Source organism: Dermacentor silvarum, chromosome 2 (genome assembly GCF_013339745.2).
Source record: "Dermacentor silvarum isolate Dsil-2018 chromosome 2, BIME_Dsil_1.4, whole genome shotgun sequence".
NCBI classification, from domain to species: Eukaryota; Metazoa; Arthropoda; class Arachnida; order Ixodida; family Ixodidae; genus Dermacentor; species Dermacentor silvarum.
This window is the reverse complement of record NC_051155.1, coordinates 24,617,937-24,644,466: the sequence shown is the minus strand read 5'-3', so window position 1 is coordinate 24,644,466 and position 26,530 is coordinate 24,617,937. Positions and strand designations below refer to the sequence as shown.

Sequence of the window (26,530 nt, the reverse complement as noted above, 5' to 3'; positions counted from 1 at the left end):
ATCTTTTTCCGTTTGAGGCTTTTCTTGAGGTGGAGTCACTGAAGTGCATACATTTAGCTTTGCCTAAAGCGGACAACTATACCACAGGTTGTACAATATTTTGTACTTGGGAAATATATTCTGTCTACAGCAGTGAAGGCTAGGGAGCCCATGTCAGCCAATCAGTAACAAGAGCCAACTGCACATTCCAGAGAAAGAAGGAGGGCTCAGACATGACTCGCTAGTGATCCTTTTGTGAAGCTTCCATTCACACAGAGGGCAATCAGATCTGGACAATGAAGGAGCCCTTCTTTTTGGTCATCTTTATTTTCTGGTTGGCTGACGCGACCCATACCTTTTGCCATACTGCACGGAGTCGGTAAGATGAAGTTCAGGTGCAACACACACCTGTCTGCCGCTGTACCGGTCAGCTCAGCCTGTGTGGCCCAGTGTTGGCAGGCTGTTGCGAGCGCCCCTCCTAGGTCAGAGAGGTCGGTGCACACCGCCTGGCGCAGCTGGGAGAGGTCTTGCCGCAACCGAGCCAAGTCCTGCTGCCACTGGGACACCACAAAGAGCCGAGACTCCAGGCCCTGCACGAGGCTCACCCTGATCACCTTGCTCACCTACTCACCCGAGAGCTGCTTGCCCTTAACGCACAACTAAACCCGGTTATGTAAGCAACACAGATGTAGCAAAACACTCTTCGTTTGTAAATCAGTTCAGTGACCAATGTCAAGAACAAAATAAACCATTTTGGCATATGTGCAAATATCTCGTTCACAATGGGCAGGTCATCAAAGTATTCACTTGCAGTACACTCAACTGGTTCCATTTGAGCACTTTAGAGCATTTTCATGACATGCTTTAAATTTGGCTCGTAGAGATCGAGCCGAGCTCTCGGAACATATTCGCCTGGTTCATTCAGAATACGGTGCGCTCCAGCTCAGAATGCTAGAAAGCACTTGGAAGCAAAACCAAGATTCAATGGAGTTCCAGTCACTTGGCTGCAGCACACTCCATAGTTATAGCAGCGTCTGCCACAATGACACTTATGGTTGTGCGCACTTAGTGTGTCTGACATGTTTGTTTGCAACAGACGCAGCACTAACATGCTTTTGCTTCCCGTATGTGTGTGTTCTGACGAGTTCAGCTCCCGCAGCTGTTCTCTGTCCCGCATCTCAATCAGGCCCTGCATCACTGCAGTTCAAGTCAGATCGTAGTAGGAACCAGTCCAGGGTACCTGTATTCTTGCAAGCTCATACGAATGAATAAGGGCTTTGCACAGCCTTCGTACAGCATCCCAAATGTCTGTCTGTTAAAGTGAATAGCTTTCTCTAGCTACCATGCCAGGCATTTTTTGATGGCCAGCCGTGTTTCTGTGTGAATAGATTGAAAGGGGAGAGCCTGGAGCACTGGCTACAGCCTTCCTCCTCTTCTGCCACTCTCTCCCACTCTGGCAGCTACTGCAGAGGAAGACAGTTGGCTCCCACACCTCTGGAGACAACACACAAATAGCCAATTGGCTTATGCTGCCACTACAAATGTGCTGGTGAACGGCTCTGTTCTCCACAAAATTACGCTCTGAAACAACAAACCCTAACCTAAATATCCTCACTACAACAAATATATGCCTCGAAGTGCATCATTGTTTAGTAAAGCAAGTAGCGTTCTAGAAGCTTTGTCATTTACTTGGCCATTTCTTTGCCAGCCCTTTATTGCTTAATGTTACAGAATGGGCTCCGCAAGAAGGGAAGCGCAGTCGAGGATAGCAGAGAATTAGGCACTTTACGAAATTACGAAATTTGCAAGAACTAAAAAAAAAATTTTGATTATGGGGTTTTACGTGTGAAAACCACAACCTGGTTATGAGGCACGATATAGTGGGGGACTTCGGATTAATTTTGACCACCTGGGGTTCTTTACCGTGCACCTAAATTTAAGTATGTGTCACGAAATTTAAGTATGTGTACATTTAAGTGTGATCGACGGGCAACAGTCGAACTGTCTACCAATGACATTAGGAGTACCGCAAGGTAGTCTACTCGGACCGTTATTTTTCCTTTTGTACATTAATGATCTTGTAAATGAAGTTGACTTCAACATTAACATTTGCTGACGATTGTGTTTTATAATGAGATATAACTTCCCATAACGATAAACTTGAACTTAACAGCAACTTACACAACATTTCTGATTGGTGCAATATGTGGGGAATGCTTCTGAACACCGAAAAAAATTTTATTTTATGAATCACAACCAGAAAAAAACTCCCTAATGCACATTTATAAACTAGGCTCGTCAGACTTATAAGAGGTTACTAACTACAAGTACTTGGGAGTCACCATTACTAATAATCTATCATGGAACATTCATATTGACAACGTGTGAGCATCAGCCTTTCGTAAACTCTGTCTACTCAAACAGAAATTAATAAATACCCTGGCTAGTGTAAAACTTCTCTGCTATACATCTTTTATTCAGCCTATACTTCAGTATGCATGTATAGTCTGGGATCCTTATACCGAAGTTGACATTAAAAATCTTGAAAGAATACAGAGAAAAGCAGTTCGATTTAATTTTTTTCTAAGTTTTCGCAGTATTATTCTCCCACGGAACTTATGGTAACAAATGGTATACAGTTACTAGCTTTACGAAAAAAAAAATTGCACCTTGACTTTCTTTTGGCACTTATTAGTAATAAGTTAATTATTGAGCCATCAATTTATACTAAACCCTTAACAACTAGAAACACCCGACACCACAGTTTAACCTCCTATTCTGCATGTACTGAAGTGTTCAAGTTATTCCTTTTCTCCACAAAGTAATTAACGACTGGAACTTGAGCCCATCTGCAATTGTACCTACTACTAATTGACATCTGCTACTTTTTCTTTGTGTCTACTCAAATGCTTTTGTACACACACTGCTTGGACCTGTGCAAAGTCCGCAGTATTGTATAAACAAATATAAATAAAAGTACATGGGTGTTCTTGCATTTCGCCCCCATCGAAACGCAGCAGCCGTGGCTGGGATTTGAACCCACGACCTTGTGCTTAGCAGCGCAGCACCAAAGCCACTAAGCAACAACTTGGAACCAGTTTAGACCAAGACAGAGGTAATTGGAGATTGCTAGGAGAGGCCTTTGTCCTGCAGTGGACATAAAAATATGCTGATGATGATATATATATAAAAAAGAAGGTGTGTCAGCTTTTGAAATTTGCTTTATTAAGTGCTATAAAATGACCCCCAAACGCCCAAAACCAGTAAGAAGAGCGATCAAGGTGCCATGCCGAGCAGGAATGCCTCTAGTATGCTACGAAACAAGGCCACAAATGTGAATGTTTGCATTCAGCTATTCGCTTGCATTGAGAATCACTTTCAAGGGTTTCTGCACAATTTATTGAGAATGTTTAGTGACTGGTCGTAATAATAATGATTTTACCTGAGAAGAAACTATTCCATCGAACTCACAATCTACATTACCAAAGTATGCCCTCAATCAAATCATCGCTATATGTATGTCATCAATATAAAATATGACTTGTATGACCTCATCGTTAGGTACACTGAGCTTGGAGAATGATCTATCCCAGAAAAATTAGGGCTAACTAAAACAGAATCTTATGTTTCTGCTTTTGCCACTTCATGTAATGTTGGTATGATTCTGGCTTGTATATATGAAGCAATGCCACATTGCACTTTCAAATTATTACTAGTGACAGGTTTTCTGTGTCGTGCTTTCCTGTTCATTTTTCATTTCTCCTCGATAGTAGAACCAACAACACTAAGAACGCACCTACTCTCAGTTCTCCCGACATCCTGACAGTGTCTGCAACTGGACTGGACAAACTTTATTTGGGTCCTGCAAGATGCGCTTAGGGCGTAGCGGGCGGGGAATACCTGGCGGCCGTTTCGTGGGCCTGCTGGACGGCCCACGAAAGTGTCTACAACTCTTCTTAGCAATAGCCGGCAATGGGCTCAGCCTCATAGTCCTTTCAACAGCAATCCAACACAAATCATTCCCAGATTCAGTAGCCTAGCAAACATTTGGCCCTTATCACCGCAGGTCACAGTCATGGTGCCTACATTCAGCATTTCAACTTCCCTGGTTCACTAGGTAGAAATTCAAATCTGAATTAGCAGCAGGGAGGGCTCTTCAAATAGGTAATGGCAGTGCTAGTCCACTCAGCTGGCTGAACAACATTGAGTTCTGAGCCCAATTTCTGTGACAGTTTTTCAGCTTCTGGACAAAAAAAATGGCAGTTTGGCACTAAGAGCGAAGCGTTGAAAGCGAGAACAAGCTCCTCTAACGGTATTCTAACAATCTGCAAGACCGGCATGCTGGCGCAACGCAGCACGCGAGGTAACTGCTTATAGGCAGCTGTAGCAGTGCCCTGGAAGCTACCATGCGTCCTACAATACTTTCACGATGAGGAACACCGCAAGCGGCACTGCAAATGTCGCAACTTCATGGTGCACGAGGTGAGACCAACAGAAGACTGTCGACCCTTGTGAGCACCCAGAGCAAACTCTAGTGTTGGCTTTGTTGTGTCTGTCGTGTCTTCTTCGTGTGTATGTCTACTTTTTCGCACTATGTATATCTAGAAGCAAATAGTGTCAGCTTGACAGTCACTGTCCCTTCTGCTCAGACCAGTGTGTGCGCCATGGTGTGGTACGCACAGAGCTGCTCAGCTTGAACACTAGTCTGCACACACAAAGCACTCATGCCAGCAGCAGAAGGCGGAACGCTGCCCTGTTTTCCTTGCACAGCCTACTGAGTGGAGCATGATGGTGCATCCACATTGCTTCATCGTTTTTGCAGCCACGCAAGTGCATTCCGTATATACAAAAACTAAATGCTCCGCACGCGTGCCGCATCATCATCATCATCAGCCTATATTTATGTCCACTGCAGGACGAAGGCCTCTCCCTGCGATCTCCAATTACCGCCATCTTAGTTTTCTGCCGTCCTCGACTGCGCTTCCCTTCCCTTGGCATCCATTGTGCAACTCTAATGGTCCACCGGCTATCCATCCTACGTATTACATGGCCTGCCCAGCACCATTTTTTCCTCTTAATGTCAACTAGAATATCAGCTATCCCCGTTTGCTCTCTGATCCACACCGCTCTCTTCCTGTCTCTTAACATTAGGCCTAACATTTTTCATTCCATCGCTCTTTGTGCGGTCCTTAAGTTGTTCTCGAGCTTCTTTGTTAACCTCCAAGTTTCTGCCCCATATGTTAGCACCGGTAGAATGCAATGATTGTACACTTTTCTTTTCAACGACTGTGGTAAGCTCCCAGTCAGGATTTGGAAATGCCTGCTGTATATGCACTCCAACCCAATTTTATTCTTCTGTAAATTTCTTTCTCATGATCAGGGTCCCCTGTGAGTAATTGACCTACACAGACATACTCTTTTACAGACTCTAGAGGCTGACTGGCGATCCTGAATTCTTGTTCCCTTGCCAGGCTATTGAACATTATCTTTGTCTTCTGCATATTATACTTTTTCGGTTAAGGTCTTCAATCATTTTTTGTAATCAGTTTCCATTGTTGCTGAATAGCACAATGTGTGGGGTCTCACACGGACTCTTGGGACAAAGGAACGACAACACAGTAGTGCAGACAATCAAAAGGGCATTTATTGCACCTTTCATACACTAATCCATGCTAGCCGAGGGTATGTGTAGTGATTTAAGGTTGGGGGGATGTGGGGATGCGCGACTCTCGCGCGTCCCCTGATGTTGTTTTCCCCGCATGTCTCCTGTAGTCCGGCTTCTCTGCGTGGCTAAGCCCGGCGGTGGTTGCGGCGCGTTGCGAGAGATGGCGCTAGTGTCGCGATGCTAACGCCACCGAACGGCGGTGTCACTTGGGAGAAAAAGGTCGGAGGCGCTCTCTCTTTGGGTTGGGATTGGCGGCTAACACGCACGAACGCTTCGCGCGTGAGCCGGCCTGCTTCGCGCGACCGTCGCGCGAGGCTAAGAGCAGGACACCGGTATGGACCAACACGGATCGTTCGGGCGCGCCACCGTTCGCGTGACTGTACACGTGAACGACTAGGCGATGGTGTCATAGCATGGGGCGAACGTATTCGCTCGCTATCGGGTCGCGGTGAGTCGGACTTCCTTGATTTGTCGCGCGCCCACGTGAATGTTGTATTGGTTGTAATTCGGCTAGTGTGTGTTAGTGTATGTAAGCTGCAATAAATGCCCCTTTACTTATTTGCACTACTGTGCTGTCGTTCCTTTGTCCCAAGGGCACATGTGAGACCCCACATCTGGCTGCCCAACGTGGACCTCTTGGGGCATCGGACGATAATTTTAACAGCTTTGCTCGGTTCGAGATATTTCAACCGAAGCGTAGTCCTAGCGTGGATTTTGATCGCTAGTGTCGGCGGTGTGCTTTCTTGAGTGAGGCGACGGTTGCTGTAGCGTGTTTGAACTTTTCAACATGCTAAGCCTTTTCGCGAGTGTTTTGAAGTACACTCGTCGGTACGAGAGCCACGTGGCCTGCATCCTGGGAGAGCGAGGCCTAGCGCCCGCGGAGCATTGGCCAGCCTGAAGCGAGTGAGTATGGAAGCCTCGTGGGTGGTCCGAATTTCTTATGTAAATAGCTTCTTCTATATCTTTGACTTCGGAAGTCGAGGCTCAGGGAGCCGGGTGGCCGCGGGCCACGGGTGCCGCTACGGGCTGACTGGTATTGCGGCCTGGCACCGGGCGCTCCGACACTGTCTGGGACGGTGGGCGCCGTCAACTCGGATGCTGTGTGCACCGAGCGGAGTAGGACCACCTCACAGAGCTAATGTCTCCTCGCGGCTGCCTGTTCTTGTGCCCATTTTGGGTGTTGTTGTTTCTTTTTTTTTTTTGATGCCGGTTGTCAAAGTAGCGACGCATTAGGCCTAAGGCTTTACAAAGCCGCCTGTCACACGTTGAGGGACACAACTTGGTGGACCATGATGTTGAGGTGTTGCACTTTGCTTCCCTTATTCTAGTTAGCCTTGCACGAATTGAAATTACTCGTTCGACTCAAGAAAGCAAGCTTTGTTCACGTGAACTTAGCATCTGAAATGCCACCCGAAATTTTGAACGAGCCACCCCTGGCAATGGAGATGCCTGTGGCCAGTTCGGCGCAGCGATTTCGGCGGCTGGGAAAAGAGCCGGCAATCACCAGCGGCACTCGCCAACAGGGCGCATCAGCGCAAGCGACGCTTGTTCGCGCCGACTTCTGCGTCGCCGTTTCCGGAGTCCTGTGCTGGAGTCGTGCCATCGAATCTGCGGAGCTGATGCTGTGACCAACGGACGCCAGCGGTGCACCTCAGAGACAATGTCGGCTCGCATGTTGTGGAAAACGTGTGGACATTTCCTCGGCGGCGACCACTGTCGCATGTACTAACTCTTGTTCGCAACGCGCGCATTGTTAGATCTTGTGACATGCTTCGCCGGAGTATGTGTAGTGATTTAAGGTTGGGGGGATGTGGGGATGCGCGACTCTCACGCGTCCCCTGATGTTGTTTTCCCCGCATGTCTCCTGTAGTCCGGCTTCTCTGCGTGGCTAAGCCCGGCAGTGGTTGCGGCGCGTTGCGAGAGATGGCACTAGTGTCGCGATGCTAACGCCACCGAACGGCGGGGTCACTTGGGAGAAAAAGGTCGGAGGCGCTCTCTTTTTGGGTTGGGATCGGCGGCCAAGACGCACGAACGCGATTGGACGCACGAACGCTTCGCGCGTGCGCGCTCGACCGTCGCGCGAGGCTTAGAGCAGGACACCGGTAGGGACAAACACGGATCGTTCGAGCGCGCCACCGTTCGCGTGACTGTACACGTGAACGACTAGGCGATGGTGTCATAGCATGGGGCGAACGTATTCGCTCGCTGTCGGGTCGCGGTGAGTCGGACTTCCTTTATTTGTCGCGCGCCCGTGTGAATGTTCAATTGGTTGTAATTCGGCTAGTGTGCATTAGTGTATGAAAGGTGCAATAAATGCCCTTTTGATTGTTTGCACTACTGTGTTGTTGTTCCTTTGTCCCAAGAGCACATGTGAGACCCCACAAATGTCATCTGCAAAACGAAGGTTGCTGAGATATTCGCCGTTGATCCTCACAGCCTTCCCAGTCTAAGTGGAATACTTCTTCTAAGCATGCAGTGAATAGCATTGTGTCTCCTTGCCTGACTCCTTTCTTGATGGGTAACTTTCTACTTTTCTTATGGAGAACCAAGGTAGCTATGGAATCCTTGTAGATATTTGCCAAGATATTCACGTATGCCTCCTGTACTCCTTGATTACACAATTCTGCTATGACTGCTGGTATCTCTACTGAATCAAATGCCTTTTCTTAATCTATAAAAGCCATATAGCACACCGCATCTGTCCCACCAATTGTGGGACAGCATGATGGTGGCAGTGTGAACATGCCTTAAGCGTCCCTGAATTGCCATCACAACAAAACTGACCAAAGGTGATCCCCCTAGAGGTCCTCCAACTCTTGGGTGGTTGGCAGAAAGCGAGTCAGGCACATCATTGTTTGTTGACAATGTAATGAAAATACATTGTTACATAAATATGAGGACTAACGAGCCAATGGTGAACTTTTAAACATATTTAGGGCTGTATTACAATGTTCATGCTATAGTGAAAATGCCCTTTTGTGCAGTGAGGACGGTTTTTTCCAAGTACATACACATGGTTGAAACCATGGAGTAAGAAAAAAAAAACTTAGAAGCCCCAACAACCTGAAGTGCATTGCGAGAAGTGTGGCAGAAGAAACATCATTATTCTTCGCTGTTCTAGTTTATAGCACATATAGTAAACATTACAGACATGCCAGCCTTAACAGCTGAGAAACACTACAACCGAGAGTAATAAAAGAGATATGGGGGAAAAAATACTAAGAATTGTTTTCTGATTCAAGATGTTGACAGCTTAATTAAAAAATTCTCAGAGTTTCTTCAGTAGGGACACTGCGAATAGGAACTCTGCTCTAAAGTGGCCGCAGAAATAACCTGCACTATAGAGAAATGTAAATATTAAAAAATTAAATTCTGGGGTTTTACGAGCCAAAGCAACAATCTCATTATGAGGCATGCTATAGTGGGGGACTCCAGATTAATTTCAACCACCTGGGGTTTCTTAACAAGGACCTAAATCTAAGGGTACATTTGACTGGCTCCTACCGTGCTCCCACTCTGTTTGCAGTGATGCAAAGCCCCGTCGAGATTGGAGATAGAGAAAGCCTATCCTAACCGAACGTTCAGGGCAATCAGAACAGCCATATGATAGTCTTCCTGTCTGATCACGGTTGAGCTCCCAGCAGAGTACCTCTGAGTGCTCCGAGAGGGAGCACGCCGCTCTGCATGTATTCCGAGCACTCGATTTCGACCAGTCAAATGTAAACCACACCCCGAGAGCTCTCGGAAGCGACCAGTGAAATATACTTTAAGTACATAAGCATTTTTGCATTTTGTCTGCATCGAAATGCAGCTGCAGTGGCCAGGGTCGAACCCGAGACCTCAGGAGCGTAACACCTTGACCACTAAGCTACTGCTGCAGGTAGATGTAAATGTCTGTGAAGTTTATCCATAGAACAATCACGTAACACCTGCCAAAAATGCTGTTACCTTTGTACACCGGTACAATGAGTGGGCGGGACTGCTGTAGGTAGGTGAGAATATTCCAGGAAGTTGGAAAAATCAGACAGGGAAGGCAGTCGAAGATTATGCTTCGTAGTCTTTTGAAATCATTTTTGGCCTAAACTAGATACAAATGACAAATATTAAAACTATTGGTGTCAATACGACAATAGTAAACAAGCTCTAAACCTCAGAAAGTTGGCAGATATGCACTTACTGATGGCATTGGTTGCTATGTTTTATGTGAACATGGCCAGAGCAGCACAAAGTGTGGAGGAGGCTGTTGCGTTCGGCGACCAGCGGGAGGCTGAGAAGCCGTCCCGCCGGGAAAAGATCAGCGGCACCACCATGTCTCTACACCTTACAAAGAGTACGTGTCTCGACACTATAGGAAGAGGAGACTCTTGGAAAAGTAGACGCGTTCTCACGGCCGCTCGACAGACCAGCTGGCCCATTCCAGGAACAGAGGCGTCAGTTCAAGTCAGGTGCGAAGCCACCTGTCCACAAGTGTCCCCTCCTTTATGTGGGGAAGTGAGCAGTGTGTGCCCGAGGGCACTTCTCCGAATGTGGTCGGGCAACGAAGGCGCCGGGGGATTATGCGCACCCTCGCCCTCTACGCAGACCATCGGTGACTTTCGACGCTCCGATTGGAGGATGGTGGGATCGCAGCTTGGACAGAGGGGTTTTAGGGAAGACTTTGGGGGCCATCGAGTGTGCTCTCCCATCTGCCGAGTGCTCTCCCATCGGCCCTGAGATGTAGCCAGTGCTTCGATGTAGTATGCTCCGACCCAGTCAAGCTAGACTGAGGAGACGTACCGTCTCGTTCTCGTACTCGTGATGTAAATAGTGTAAATAAACCCAATACTCTCCGTTCTCAGTGAGAACATGTTCCTGCCTTCAAGTCCATCCTCAACCCCAACAACTGGTAGCAGTGGCTGCGTAGGCAAGGCCCGCAGTTTGATGCGGACCTTCGGATAGTCCTCGACCCCAACCCCAACAACTGGTGAGCAGCGGTGAGATTGACCTCACGGATCTTGGGATGGACGTGGTGACCGACCGGTATCCTGATCAAGTTGGAGGCGACTTGGGAATGACCACCTCTTGCAACTGACTGGATACGGCGGAGAAGGACTGGTGATATGGTGCTGCTTCTGTGGGTAAGCGTTTGGCTTTGGCTGTAAGATTGACCAGGCTTTAATTTCTTTGTGTTTGTAGAATTGAATCGCTGGGGATCTTTTACTTGTATTCTGATTCAGAATTCTCATTTGCGTGTGTATCGCAGCAAGTATTGTGTGACAGCAGAGCCAAAGCTTAAAAGTAGCGACCATGGTTCTGTTGAGTTTGACGAGAGCTGGCCTGTTGTGGTTGTGTGAAGAGCTCGAGGTAGACGTAGAGGAGGACTTGGCAGAAGCAGAGATTCGTAAAACCATTCTCCAAAGTGACAATGATTTGTATATCATAGAACATCTCGGTAACAAAATTCTAAGCAAAATACAGAAGCAGGAACCAATTAGGCAGCAACAGAAAAAATTAGACAGGAACAGGAAGAAAAGAGGCAGGAATTGAAAAGAATATTGGAGGAGAAATTCAGTCCGGAAGAAAGGGAAGCAAGCAGGAAGTATGTAGCATCGGTAGAGAGACACATTGGACGTTTCCAGCAGTCAATCGAAGAAAGAGATCGGTGGCTTCAGAAATCTGTAAGTTGGAGGCAGTGAAAATGGGAGGAAGTCGCTAGCAGGGTTTTGCCAAGAGCCGAAGAGGTTAGTACCTGTAAGGTTAGCAGCGAGTTCAAAGATGAACTCAAAGTGCTAACGATGCCTTAGTGGCGACAGAGGCCTTTGAAGGCCGTAGTGAGAGCGACGAGGTGCTGTGCCAACAGAGCACTGTAGAAACAGCTGTGAATGAATTGGCACAGTCATCGTGTGTGGGCGTCGCAGGAATTGTTAGCGAGTTCGCTAATGAGGAACAGGGCACTGCTGACCCGACAGACACGAGCACCCAGGTCGAGTCAGGGCTGCGTGCCGATGCGCAGTGCAAGCTGGACGATGCGGTTGTGGGCAGTTCGCAGGATTGCGAGCTGTGTAGCTCAAAGGTAAACAACCGCATGGTTCAGGGATCGGTAAAGCTGTCTGCCAGTCTAGGTTGCCAAAAGAGGGATGATTTAGGCACGAATCATTCGGACTGTGCGGGTGAGACAGCGATTGAGACCGACGAGCTGTGTGCCGATGCACAGCGTGAGCTGGACAATGCAGTAGAGGGCAGTTCGCAGGAGTGCGAGTTGCGTAGCTCGGATAAAGACAGCTGCATTGTTCCAGAGTCGGTCGAGCTGTCCGCCAGTCGGGGCATAGAGGGAGATGATTTAATAGTAAATCACTCAGACTGTGCGGGTAAGACAGAGATCCGGACCGAGGAGATACGTAACGGTCAGTACGAGGCGCGAGCAGATGACTCAAAAGTGAGTTTGAAGAAAAGGCGCCGTAGATAGAAGCGTCGTAATGATCGGAATGCGGTCGAGAGTTTGACGCAGCCTAGCAAAGTGAAAGGCGTCAACATGCGTGAGCGGGGCGCCAAGAAAAGAAAGGTGCGATTGGCGTTTTCGTTTAAAGCGTGTCCGAGCCGCCGGCTAAAAATCGTCAAAGGAGCATGCTCTGCACGAACGCGGACAAAGGGCACGGGGCAATTATGTTCCCCGTCGTTCCGTCTTTTTTTTCGGGGTGCAGCATGCAGTGCGAAGGGGCACAAGGTGGCAGTACAAGGAGAGGTGATAGGGAGACGCGACGCGGTCAACTGCGGTCGTTTTGAAAGCGTGTTGCCAGGACAGAAATCGGGAGGGGACTGTGAAGTCTCGAAAGAGTTGACGAAATGTCAGGCCTTTTGTTGTTCCTGGATGGCCAGAATAGCTTTCAGGGCGCGACCACCTCGAGTGCGGCTCAAAATTATGAGTCCGTCGTAAGCAATTGGAACGAGCTAAAATAAAAGTAAAGGTTCCGCGGAAACAAACGCTTTGTTTTGCTTGTTTATTTTTGAGCATTTAAAAGTTTCGCGATTTGGAAATTAGTTTATTTCAATAAGTAAGTTTTGAGCTTTGTTTGTTTTCTTTTGAAAAGCTCTGAGGTTTGAAAGATTTGATTTCAGTAAAGCTCTAGTTTGGCGAAGTGTTCATTAATGAGTAGTTAGGCTTTGTTTTTGTTAAAAGTTTTTTTTTTTTTGTGTGACCTGAAGCGTCAAGGTCATCTGTTGAAAGCCCATTGTAACGCGCGCGGGTATCAGTTAACCATAGTTAAAATTGTAAATTTTTCTTTAAGGGTTAAGCACGTGGTGTTTTCAGTGAGTGCATAATTTGCACTGAGAAACGTGCGTTCCATGAGCGCGGGTCCTGTGCGGACGGAAGGAAACAGAATATTTACGACTGGTTCGCTCGTGTGTGTTCGGGACGGCAGTGTTCTGTGTTTTCCAGTAATCGTGCGTGGAAGCAGTTGTTGGCAGACGCGTTTTCTTCTAAAATTTTTGTGAGTGCGTAAGTTACGCCCAGTTAGGTTTTGTTCTTTCAAGGCGTGTCCTGCAAAGAAAAAAGGGAAAGAAAACGTCTGCGTGAGACTCAAGTATGCGTTGTGATTAGGGAGCTCAAAATTTATTGGCGCGATTTTGATTATGTATCCTTAGAGTTCATGAGGCTGTGCAGTGGCGCCAGTAGGCACGATAAGTAGTCCACTGTGATAAGGGTATGAACAGGCTGTTCGTGAAGATAGGCTGCTGAAGTTATGCTGAAGCGTTGGTTGTTTAGAGCCTCTGGTTCAGCTCTACGTATGCCTTTGCTCTCGTGCAGCGCGGCAGTCGGGTTTCGTTGAACTCAAAGGAACGTGAGCGCTCGCTTTGGCGGCACAAAATTTTGGGGTCGAAATTTGCAATCCCCAGTTGAGTGGCTTATTGAAATTTTTGTATGAGGCCTGGTAAATTAAACAGCTGATTCCGGGCGTTTGCACGCTGAGTGGTACTGTGTTGCCGGGATCGACTCTTCCGTGCCGGTTGTTGTGAGATGGTTGGAGGCATTCCGAGTTTGCAGTTGTTGCAGAATGCCAAGCCATCCTCTTGGTCACCAGCCACTCTCTTCCTGACCAGCGGTTGTCAGCGCTGGCCGGTCGAGATTTTCCGGGCCGCGGAGGAGCTGTTACGTTCGGCGACCAGCGGGAGGCTGAGAAGCCGTCCCGCCGGGAAAAGATCAGCGGCACCACCATGTCTCTACACCTTACAAAGAGTACGTGTCTCGACACTATAGGAAGAGGAGACTCTTGGAAAAGTAGACGCGTTCTCACGGCCGCTCGACAGACCAGCTGGCCCATTCCAGGAACAGAGGCGTCAGTTCAAGTCAGGTGCGAAGCCACCTGTCCACGAGTGTCCCCTCCTTTATGTGGGGAAGTGAGCAGTGTGTGCCCGAGGGCACTTCTCCGAATGTGGTCGGGCAACGAAGGCGCCGGGGATTATGCGCACCCTCGCCCTCTACGCAGACCATCGGTGACTTTCGACGCTCCGATTGGAGGATGGTGGGATCGCAGCTTGGACAGAGGGGTTTTAAGGAAGACTTTGGGGGCCATCGAGTGTGCTCTCCCATCTGCCGAGTGCTCTCCCATCGGCCCTGAGATGTAGCCAGTGCTTCGATGTAGTATGCTCCGACCCAGTCAAGCTAGACTGATGAGACGTACCGTCTCGTTCTCGTACTCGTGATGTAAATAGTGTAAATAAACCCAATACTCTCCGTTCTCAGTGAGAACATGTTCCTGCCTTCAAGTCCGTCCTCAACCCCAACAACTGGTAGCAGTGGCTGCGTAGGCAAGGCCCGCAGTTTGACGTGGACCTTCGGATAGACCACGACTCCCAGCTCCAATAAGGCGTACTTGGCTCCAAGATGAGAAAGGACAGGCAGACAAGAGAAGGAGGAGCTGCCTTATAAGTAGGAAGTGCTTCCATTTAGGGAGGGGTGGCATCATCGCCTTCCTCTATGTTTTAATGGGAAGTAACATTTGGGAAGTAACATGATTAGTCCAATAGAGAGGAAGCAAGGAAAACAACGAAGCAAACAAAAAATCGGCCACTAAACTAGCCAGCTGTCATCAACAGCGTGCGTTGATGACTAAATTCACAAAACAACAGCTCCACACATGGCTGACATTAGTGCTTCAAACTACAGCTACAACTGGAGACCACATCTTTTCAAAATCCCTGGAATTGTCATGGAGACACCAAATCCCTAAATTGGTTCCGAAACACTATTTCTAGGAATAAATCCCTGGAGTTGGAATGAAACACTACAACTTTCAAACTGTGACAGGGCAACAACCCACCTGTGAACGATCTCCAGACTGTGAGCGGTCCGCATGCCGCCATTCCTCGGTAAGCTCATGCACCTCACTTGTGAGCTCCTCATTGGTGCGTGTCGTGATCTCCAGGTGCTCACGCAGAACAACGTTGAGGCGCATCAGCTCACGGCATCTGTGCACAATAAGATGCGTCCAACACTTGTGTCAGCACAGTGACAATTCCAAAATGTCCTTGTTTTGCGCAATCCATGTGACTTTTTGAGTATTCCACACTGTCAAGCTACGGCCTATGAGCCCTTTCCAGCGGTGAAATAACACTTCAGCGCTTTTAGTACCACAAATGTTTCTTAAGCATCGTGATGGCTACTAGCTTATAAATTAGCATTTCCAAAAGAAATATCAGCACCACCAAATCGGTGTTTTCACTTTGCCTTCTTCAGATTTGTCTGACCGCTATAAGTAAAGTTCTCACAAGATGACCCATGACATCCCTGTTTCTGAAAAGGAGCAAACAGTGGTTTTCAATGTGCTGATTTCACGTGAAAGCCAATTATTCATAATACCTCAGAATGAGTCAGAGTTGAGAAATACAGGATGCGTGATTGGATGTTAAACTGAACCGCCTGTCTTGCAATGTTAACCACTCAGTCAGATTCAGCCCATTTCAAACTAAGAGACTGATTCTGGTGCTGTGTCCAAGGCCTTGCAGAAATCCATTAATTTCTGGTAAGTGCAAAAAATTGTGAGAACCTTTCTGTGGCAGGCCAGCATTGGGCAAATTCTGTCACTGTTTTTGACGTGTTTGTGGGGAAGTAACACTTCCCACAAACCTACAGACCTACACTTAAATCAGCTTTCAGAGGCATTGAACTCACCCATAGCATGTACAATACGTTGGGCATTACAGTGTTAACACAAAGCATTTCTTTTATTTTTTTATTCAAACAGAAAATGCAGTCTTCTATTATGTGGTCACTCACACAATAATTAAGCATGGATATTTACAGACTGCTAGATTGGTACAGTGGGCATGAACCAGTAGGCCAATCAAACCCAGACACATGAAGTGATGACTCGGTGGCCATGACGTCCTGCGGATGAGCACGAGGTACTGGACTCAAATGCCACACTCCAACCAAGATGGAATAATGCAAAGAAGGTTGTGTACCATGCTTCAAGAGTAGGTTAATAAATCCAGATGCTCAAAATGAGTCCACATCCTTCCACTAACGCATCTCTGATAGCCCCTGAGTTGCTCTGGAATGCTGAGCCGCACCAATCAAATCAAACCCATACCTCTGCCGCTCTGCCTCCAGGGCCGCCAGAGCTGAAGGCAGATCAGCTGGCTGCTGCTCCTCTGGCTCGTCTTCCGACACCTGCAATGCCAAAATCATGTTGACAGCACGTCACAAAAGATCATAGCATTAACCATGCCCTACAGAGAGGACCAGAAGATCAAAATCAATTACAATTTGCCATTAACCCTTTATGAACAAGTGTTGCCTATGGGCAACACACAATAAAAATAATTTTTTTCTTGCCGAGTTTCAGTTTCAAGCTGCGACAGAGTGTAACTTCATGGTTGAGCGCACTGCCAAGTTTTGACAAAAAACTGGTAAAAGAAGAAATAATTCAATGTTAAAAAACAGTCTAAATTCTGTAAAAGGTGCTTGCCGGAAGAAAAATAAACCAGTTGTCAGTTCGCGCATCACCCTGTCTGTCTGTCTTCGTAGTGCTTCTTTTACCAGTCTTTCGTCAAAACTTGGCAGCGTGCTCAGCCATTCGATTTCGAGTACAACGTTTCTGGCTGAATGCCTTCGGCCAGCACTGAATAACAGGCAACAAGCATCATCTGTTGGATTAAAGCAGGAACAGAGCACAAAAAAAAAGAAAAGTTTGGTGCACGACTAGTTTTTTTTCTTTTTCTAAAGCACAGTCGGAGGAGAAAGGGCGTTGCAAGAATCATGGCTGCAGTAGTATGACACAGTTAATACAAAGCAAATACAATGTGCACCTCAGTTTCACATCCGACAGAACTGTCTGCAAATTCCACATGAAGCCATACGTGGCTCGGGGGTGAAGCTCACTTCCAGTGTTCTGCCTGGTTTTGATCACCACTTATTACTGGAAGAGATTGTGCGAAACATTTTTTTCTATTCAATATATATTCTTTGAGACTCGGTGAATGACATTTCAATGAAAAATAAACATTTCCTTCGGGTATTCGTGTGTGTCGTGCTTAAAGTGCTAATGTGTCCGAAAAAAAAAAAAAAAAAGGCATCGGCACCAGACAGGTGTAGACTTAATTCCAAGTAGAACATGCACCTGTGCTTTTGAATGAGTGCATGTTATGCATTCACACAGAGCAGCTTTTCTTAAAAAGAAGCTGTGCTTTAAAACACATTTTGGGCAGCACATGTTCAAATTCACACCTGTTGCCTGCAGGGGCACTGGACCAGGGCACTCTCAAGGAGGCTGCAGCGACGACTGGGCAGCTGCACGCAAGAGAAAGGGACACGACACTCACATAACCACATTTGCAACTTTTTTTTATCATTTTCATGTATAGTGGCAGTTGCAAGCATATTACAGGCATTCGGCCCCGTACATGGCATCGAGCACACGCAGCATCAGGCCACACACTACTGCTTAAGCTATAGGGAACTGATTGCCTAAATAGTCTGTATTAATTAGGGGGATTGCAGTGTGACACAAATGAAGACAAAAAACTAACATGCAACAGGCCCTAACTCATAACACTAATTTACATGATGCATTTTCTGTAGCGCAGCACAGTGGAGACCTAGCACCGGTCCCGTTTTTATTTTCATTTGGTATTGCACTGCTGCTCTTATAATCCCCAAGGGCTGCCATTTGGTGCATTCAGAAATGGAGAAAACTGCCCGAGGGTTAAAAACTTCAGAAACTAGAACGCAAGCAAGCATTGGAGAGAGTCATGCCGAATACAAGCAATAGACCTTTAAGACCCCTGTTATACCGCTGCCAGAGAAGCCACTCAAGTCCCAAATGGAAATGTTTTAGAAAATGGCAGCTTTTTTTTTTTCTAGAATGTGCAGACCAGCACATCGATATATATTCAGCCATCACCAGGAGAGGAAGCGTGCCACTCCACTCCTCTAACCCGGTCGTCACTGCACATGGAGCAGCTGGTAGGCGCATACGCGTGCATACGCGTGCATTGTCTAGGAAGTAATACACTGTCTTCCAGCGCAATTAGCTGCAGAGATACGCTGAAGAGAGATACAGACGCCGCGGGTGCTCCCCTGTGCCTGCGCCCTGTATCATGCCGGCGTGGTGGCAGCGAGTGTTCGTTTGCGGTCATCGAGTGAGACCTGTTCATGTTTGCCTGCGTGGTGCATGCCACAATGCTTGTTGATTTATTTAGTAGGTGAATGTTTCCTGCAATTTATAAGGCCGACAAATCTACGAACCATCGTTACTTATCTAACACATTGATATCGTTATCAATACTTTGCCTTTCCGATGAAACTGCGACTTTTTTACTCACAGAACCAATACTAGAAACAATGCATAACAGCTATCAAAATTGGAACGCCATACCACATCTTGCTTGACTTCTCCGACATTGCGCACGCAATCTCGTAAATTTACAACAAACATGGCGGCCGTGAACAGCAGCTTGTCACCCATCACGTCAATTTCATGCGATTTTAAACTAAAGCATCTGACGGGTTTTGATGCTGCATCAGTGGTCGGACTGGGTGGAGATCGATTCGCTAATACCGTCATCCCACTGCAGCCAACACTATTAGCCGCGGCAGCAGAGTGGGCGCAAAAGGTTCTCTGGGTACCGCCGATCTGAATGTGTCGTCACCATGGAATGAAATCGTACCTTCGGTCGCCGACTGACATTTAAGAAAATTATTTATTTTTCTCTCTTTTTTTGATTGCCCAATCTTGCAGAAAGTCTGACAGCTCCTACCATGTATGACAAATCTATCAGCAATTGTACTTATTTGCATAAAATGTCAGCTTTGAATATAAAACATTTTCAATATTGACATGTACCAGCCTCGGTGGCTTAGCACTCGGTGGCTTAGCACGGTATTGCACTGCTAAGCACGAAGTCGCGGGATCAAATCCAGGCCGCGGCGGCCGCATTTCGATGGGGGCGAAATGCAATAAGCCCCGTGTCCCATGCATTGGGTGCACGTTAATGATCCCCTGGTGGTAAAAAATTAATCCGGAGTCCCTCACTACGGCGTGCCTCATAATGAAATCGTGGTTTTCGCACGTAAAACCCCAGAATTCATTCATTCAATATTGACATGCATACAAATTTTTATAATTTTGGTGAGCGTCTTTCACAAGTCAATCTGTGTTACAATGTTATCGCACAGCACAACATACAAGGCTTTCTGCATCGTTGTATCGGAAGTTTGTTGAACATTACCGCTAGTTCTATCCGCTGTCTTGTCACCGAACCTGGTGTAATATCAGATTGCATGCGTGACACGAATTGCGTAATGCTTTCTGGAAGGCACATGGGCACCAGCGATCAGCACCAGCTGGAACCTTCGACGAGACGTACTGTACAAATAGCCAACGTGCTTGACCTGCAGATCAGATTTTCAACAATCGACGATTGTGTTGCCGCTATCCTTGTGCTGAGTGTTACTTGTTTTGCTGGGTACAGGTTCGCCACGTAAACAGTTAGTTTCGTGATTTGCATTGTGCTACTGTGATTCTTCACCGTCCCAACAATGTGACGCTATAACGAAGTGCCAATTTTAACAACTTCGCTATATCGAGGTAATTATTTAACGCTAATTCATCAAGGTGTCTGTCAAATCACAAATTCAAAATTCCCCGACTTTTCCAGGTTTTCCATTACCATCACAGTAAAAGTTTCCTGACAAAAAAAAGGGGGGGGACGGATGGAGGTGTTAAAACAGATAATCGATGGCCCATTGTTATAAACCTCGCCACCATAGATGCCTCTTTCACAAGTGTCGCGATTCTCGGCGGCGGCACGTCCCACAAATCATTGTGCCCCTTTGTCTCGTGACGTAGAGATTGTGCTGCTATCAGCAGTTGCCCTTTGGATTCGCTATGGGACGGATGCTCATATAACCACATCTTCCAGGATCCTGACGATACCGTGCAGTGTGCCGCAGCTATGAACGTTGTGGCTCCTACACTAGTCTATGACTACGGGGCGGACTTGGCGCAGCAAACACACTGCTTGGTCATCGCGCCGGGCGAAAACAAGACGCCAGTGTCCTTGCTCTTTAACAAACATGCCGAAGATGCTCAATATAGTCAATAATAATTATGTGAGTTCACTATAGCAATATTCACTACAGCAGACCCACCATAGTCACAGCTTCACTGGCTTTTATCTTCACAGTAATGGAAGGGCACTGAATTTTTTTTTAAGGGGTTGAGACATCAAATCTGTGGCTTGCACGTTCTTTGTTTCAAAACGTTTCTTATTGCTCCAGGAAGCATGGCACACGCTCGAAGAATTATATATTCTCGGCAAATAATTTAATATGGCATTATTTATGTGAACGATTTTCGGTTTCGGTTTCTGGGGGCCGAGTTGGGCAATGACGTCACTGTCTAGGAAGCTTGGTCACGTGGGCCCACAGAACTGTGACGCACGCACTGCTGCATTGTCTGCTCTCGCACACGTTCTGTACCAGCGCAGGCAAACAGAATTACGCCGACATTTGTCATGGCTAGCTGCAGCAGCTCCAATTCCAACTCTACGTCTGTGTCCGATGAGGCTCACTGCACTCTAGACTGGAGGCTCTCTAGACTGGAGCCTCTCTAGGCTTGCCCGGTGCTGTAGGTCACCACTCATTGTACGTCACTCTAATGTGGTATGACATCACTAAAACTTACACTTCCAACACAGTGACGCCGGTGTCAGTCATGCTAGCAATGGGTCTCGATTGCGAGAACGAGCATTTGGCACTCTTTGGAAGCGAGTTAAAAAAAAATCGCCGCCACTTCTACTCCGTGAAGATGGTCGAACAGAGAAACTGTGTTAGTTACACCGAGTGTTATGAGTGTTACATGTGCATGTGTAGCAAGTGATGCAATTGTGTAAACACAAGTAAACACAAATCTACAACAGGAAGTTATATTGAAACGTTGCGAGGCAAGAAGAGCGCGACTGCCGAAGCTACCTGACGAATGCCTGTTCTCTGGTCAAAACCTGCCGAGCCGCTGCCAGAGGCATCGGCTGCAGTCACGGACACTGCGCGCGTTCGGCGCGAATGCGGGGAAATGCGGACAGCATCGGCAGCAGCTCTACACGTTATCCAAAAGGGCACGCCGCGCAGAAACACCTCTTATCGCCTCTCCTCCTCGCACCTAGCATGGCCTCTCATTGGTTGCCCCAGCGCGTGCCCTCTCATTGGTCGCCTCCTCCCCCAGAGTGCCTCTCCTCCTCTGCTGGTCACGTGACCTGCCCTCCCCCGGCGCGGCTCTCATCCTCTTCTGGTCACGTGACCTGCGTGACGCCGGACAGACGGCGAAGGATCAACTCAGGACAGCTTTGCTGTTAATATATTTGAAACGTTTGCTGTGTCCAACATTTCATGCTGAGTGTCCTTGCATACAGAGGAAGCCTACAGCAGGCTTTTTACAGCCTCAAAATTTGTTGTCTCAACCCCTTTAACAAGAAAGTGTTAAGTGCCAGGGTCTGCGACAAACTTCCGTTACGGATGTAACGGATGTGACATTCGGCGCCAACGAGTAAAATGTTTTGTTGACAGGGAGGGCGCCACTAACTAGGAGCGGTGAAGCTAAGTACTGCATCGTGACACTAACAAGCTCCGATATGGAGCGCTTCGGTAGTCACAATATAGGTAGGACATTAGGCAAAATAAGAGCTTGGTGGCGCAATCCACCACCCCGTTTCAATCCATCCATCCATCCATCTTAGTATGTGAAAGCGCGGTAGTCGCAGCGTACGCTGCAGCAAAGATCCGGAAACCACCCAGCACATCCTAATGGAAAGCGAAGGGAGTCACCTAGTGAGAACTGTAGGTAACGTACACCTTCCAGAAGCACTTGAGTTTAAAGTGGACGGAAGCATCAACTGGTCAGCAGTTGAGATAAGCCAAAGACATTTAGAATATTCGTGGAAGAAAAGCAGGGAAGAGGTTGATACAACCGGATCTGTTACAGGCATAGGTAGCGGTACAAGGCTGATTTTGAAGGAGAAAAGAACGATTAAGGAGATGCATACAAATATTCTAGACAAAAAATTCACAGCCCTTCCACTACAGTGAAGATGGAAGCCAGTGAAGCTGTGACTATGGTGGTTCTGCTGTAGCGAGTATTGCCCCCACGATGAGAATAGGCATATTGTCGTTGGGCATGACCCAACCGAACGTGTCTATCATGAACATTTCGATGTCTTTCGTAGGCATTGCAGGGGGAACGTACACAGTCGTGATCACCGTATCGTCAAAGCATTTTATTAAAGACGGTTATGCCAATCACGGCGCACACACAAGCACTAATGCACTCACGTGGTCGCCAGGGTGACCTACGTCACATAATGAAGCAGCAAACGTAAACCGCTTTATCACGCACACTTTTTTATAATCCTAAGTTTGAAAACGCCGCCAACCTGGCGTTTTCATACGACTCCAGGAGGTGACACCGTGGTGGAGAGACCAAAAGAAGGAACGCCGCCGGCCTAGCATCCCTAGCCTCGCAGCCGGACCCAACTCTACTCAGGGGTAACGCGGCATAAAAGGAGGTCGACTGGCGCAAGAGAAGAGAGAGTGGGGGATCAGCCGGCCGGGAGGGAGGAGGAGCCGTGCGCTCAAAAAGACGCCGCTCGAGCCAATGCTGACGATAACTTTTTCCACACGCGGACACGATCCTGGGGCACCGTAAGCCCTTAACAGCTTTGCTGTAAAAATTCAGAGCCCTTCCACTACTGTGAAGATGGAAGCCAGCGAAGCTGAGACTATGGTGGGTCTGTGATAGTGAATATTGCTATAGTGAATTTATATATTATCATTATTGACTATATTGAGCGTCTTCGGCATGCTCATCAAAGAGCAAGGACACCGGTGTCTTGTCTCTCGGTGCGATGGCCAAGTAGCGCGTTTGCTGCGCCAAGTCCACCCCATCGTCATAGACTAGCGTATGAGCCACAGCGTTCACAGCCGCGGCACACTGCACGACATCATCAGCATCCTGACATCAGAATCCTGGAAGATGTGGTTAAACGAGCATCTGTCCCATAGCGAGTCCAAAGAGCTACTGCTGATAACAGCGCTAGCGCGATCTCTATGTTACGAGACAAAGGGGCACAACGATTGGTGGGGCGTGCCGCCGCCAAGTATCACGACACTTGTGAAAGAGGCATCAGCGGTGGCGAGGGGTATAACAATGGGCCATCCATAATCCATTTTGACACCTGTGCTAAGGCACAACTGGCGGGAAACCGCCACGCACATGGAGCCAAACCAGCACGTACATGGAGACAAAGCAAATGGTAAATGATAACTTAAGAGCGGAGCTGTTCAAGCTCTTGGTTGCGCCGCGTAGTGCGAACGAAAAAGCGCTCCTGGCGACGACGTCACTGCGCGTTGCCTAGCAACTACCTTGCGGAGCGGCATGTGCTTCGCCTCTTCTCCGAGCCGTGCACATGTTGCCTTGACATGGGACGTTAAGGAGAGGTAAGGAGAGCATGCGTGCGGTGCGCGCTATGCTAGGAGGAGAGAAAGAGATAATGAGAGAGAGAGAAAGAAATTGTAGCAGCACCAATGAGGCAACGCGCAGAGCTGCTGCCGACACCGTTCGTGTTTCCCCTTTCCCCGCGATCGCGACGAACGCACACGCTGTCCGTAACTGCAGCCGGCGCCTCTGGCAGCGGCTTGGCAGGTTTCGACCAGCCACGCCCCGGCAAATGTGGAGGCGCAGCTTGGCTGTGACGCCACCGGAGATATAAAGCGCGGAGCCGTCGCGACGACGGCAGAACTCTCGTTGACTCTATGGTGAGTACATGTAGCCTTGACATGGAGTGACCAAACAATATCCGGACACCCGAAGAAGAAGCCGCTTATCTCGAAGCGCGTCGCGCGGCCAAGCGAGAATCTGCGCGTTGGCAGAGAGCAAATTCGGAATACCGTGCCTAGCAGCACTTAGCATTTCCTAGCAAAACTTAGACAAGCCTAGCAAACCCTGGAAGAAGCTAGGTCGATATCACCAGCTCTGCTGTTAACTCCAGCCTTGCACCGCTAGTGCAAGCTGCCCACATTTTCTTCTACACGCGGACACCAGCGGGTAGAAGAAAATTTTCTTCTACATCCTGGGGAACCTAGCCCTTAACAGCTTCGCCGTAAAAAACATGTATAGCATACCTGATTGACTATTTGTCACCGCCCCGTTACAAGGGGGATGCCAATAAATTATCATCATCGCAACGGAGGCTTTAACGCACTGTAGCCTGGTGTTGACACTTTCCGCACATGGGTTGGACAACCCATGTGCCAACCAACACCTCCTTAGGACCAACGCCCCGTTGGGTTGTCTTTCGCGCCCAAATAGCCTGTGGCGCCTCGTCGCTTACGGAGTGCAGATGCAACATCCATCAGCAGTGCTTACACGTCGCCTACTGCTTCGCTTGCGATGGCCCCAACTAAGAAAACTGCTGCGCCAAGCGGCGCAGAAATGCAACGACGTCGACGAGCAAATCTCGCTTTGGTGTGACGAGAGAGACGCCAGCGAGAGAGACGCCAACGTTTTTTAGACTTGCTAATTTTCGGAAATATTGTAAACAATTCAAGGCTTTATAACAAAATTCTGCTTCGTAAAGTCAATAGAGTTTAATTTTTTCTTTCAAATGCAAATAATTTAATTCAATGCGGTCAAGCATTCGTCTCATAAAAGCATTTCTGCGTTTTAAATGTATTTGAATAGAAAAATCCCAGATGGTCCCGAGCTAAAATTTATTCTAGTCTTACTGTCCGATACACCATGTGGTCATGGTGCATAGTGTAAAAATTATCCCGAACGGCGGAACAAAAATAGTGAAATTTCAAAAAAATGGCCTATATGGTTGTGCTGTGGATATTCAATCAAAAGATTATCAGCAGCAATCAAGTTGCATGCAAGAAGCAGGCACGCAAGCATGCGTGCGTACGTGTTTTCAGTCTCTGGGCATTACTACCAAGCGCCTCAGCAGTGCGAAGCAGCGAACTTTCGACCTCAGGCCAAAAATCGCGTAAGTGGGCTTCCCCACGCGCCTCCCGTGCTAAGTGGCGCGGCACAGAGCAACGGCGGCTGCATAGAGAGGACCAGATTTCGTTAGAAAGCTCCCTTGGTGCGCAATGAGCATGCAGGAATGGGTGCAAATGTAATGACAGACTGAAACAGTATATAGCTGACAAGCAGAAATGCTGAACTACTCGAGTGCCTCATTTCAATTTATGAGCCTTCGGTTGTGGCTGTTATCCGCGGTTGTGAATCGGTCAGTAATCGCAGCGTTTGAAATCGTAGACGTGGTCCTCTTCTGACACTTCTCGCGGGGCACGAGCACCGCCACAATCGCCGGAGATCCCCGAATAAGCAACGGCGACTGAAGGGAAAGTTCCTTTTCCCGAATCTCCCACAGCTGCGCGATGCTCTATGACACCTGGGTCCCGGCTTTCTGGGGGCGTGAACAACCGTGCAGATTGCAGACACGCCCAACACAGGTCACTTGAACCACCACATTGTGATCGCTAATCAGATATGTCACCCCCATCTCAACAAAACAAAATCGCAAGTGCCTCGTGGCATGCCAAGGTAATTAATCCACCCTGACAGATCGACAGCTATAGTCGTGAGCCGCTCATCTGCCGCTTCTTCAAGCCCACAACTGGGCGACACCTGATGACTCACGTTACGGTGAGGAGAGGAAACAAACGCAGTGGCGAGACGCACACACCAAGTGATCAGCGCCACGGTTTTATCAGGCGCGCCTACCAAACCGCGTAGTCACTACAAGTGTACACAGCATGGCCGTCAAACACCCGGTTACGTGAAAAACCTGCGCCCCGCCGTTTCCCAATGCCCGCGGGCGTTTGGAGTCGCTTCTCCTACACAGACACGAGGCGGCTTGCAGAGCGCATTCACTGCGGCGTACGAGCTCTGTGCCCGCAAGCGTGCGCGTAAACAGAGCGCGCAGTGTGGTTTATGTGCACAACGCCCTTATGCATGCGGCGTATGTGCTCGTTACCTGCGTCCGCAACAGGCGCTCCTCCCAGCGGGCGATGCGCTGCCGCACCGACGGCACCACGGCCGCTGCTGCGTCCATCAGCTGGAGCGCGTGCCACAACACACCGCGGCGCTGCCATGGCAACCGACCTCGTGGCAACCGGCCCGCTCACACCACTACCGCGGCAGCTACGCCCGGCCCGGCGGCAAATTCGAACCAGCCCACGAGCATAACCCCTAAAGTAAAGTACAACCTAAAATAATGGCTACTTATAACGAAATACTCGGTACAAGAAACAAATAAACGGGGTAGGTCGGTGTACGCACCTACATGCAAATGGTAGTCAGACAGACACCAAAGAGCAGCGCTAAATATTTATTTACACCAGCAAAG

The 26,530-nt window shown here is 48.1% G+C and overlaps 1 protein-coding gene across 5 annotated transcripts in view; it reads right to left on the bottom strand.

The window, feature by feature from the left end:
- LOC119439931 (rootletin-like) overlaps positions 1-26,530 on the bottom strand; it is a 289,750-nt gene that overhangs the window by 222,741 nt on the left and 40,479 nt on the right. For all 5 annotated transcript variants that reach the window (XM_049661195.1, XM_037704895.2, XM_049661198.1 and 2 more), the window contains 4 exons: positions 17,352-17,414; positions 16,216-16,295; positions 14,944-15,091; positions 388-569 (listed from right to left, as the gene is read on the bottom strand). In XM_049661195.1, coding sequence (XP_049517152.1) covers positions 388-569; positions 14,944-15,091; positions 16,216-16,295; positions 17,352-17,414 — 473 coding nt within the window. The remainder of the gene's footprint in view (positions 1-387; positions 570-14,943; positions 15,092-16,215; positions 16,296-17,351; positions 17,415-26,530) is intronic.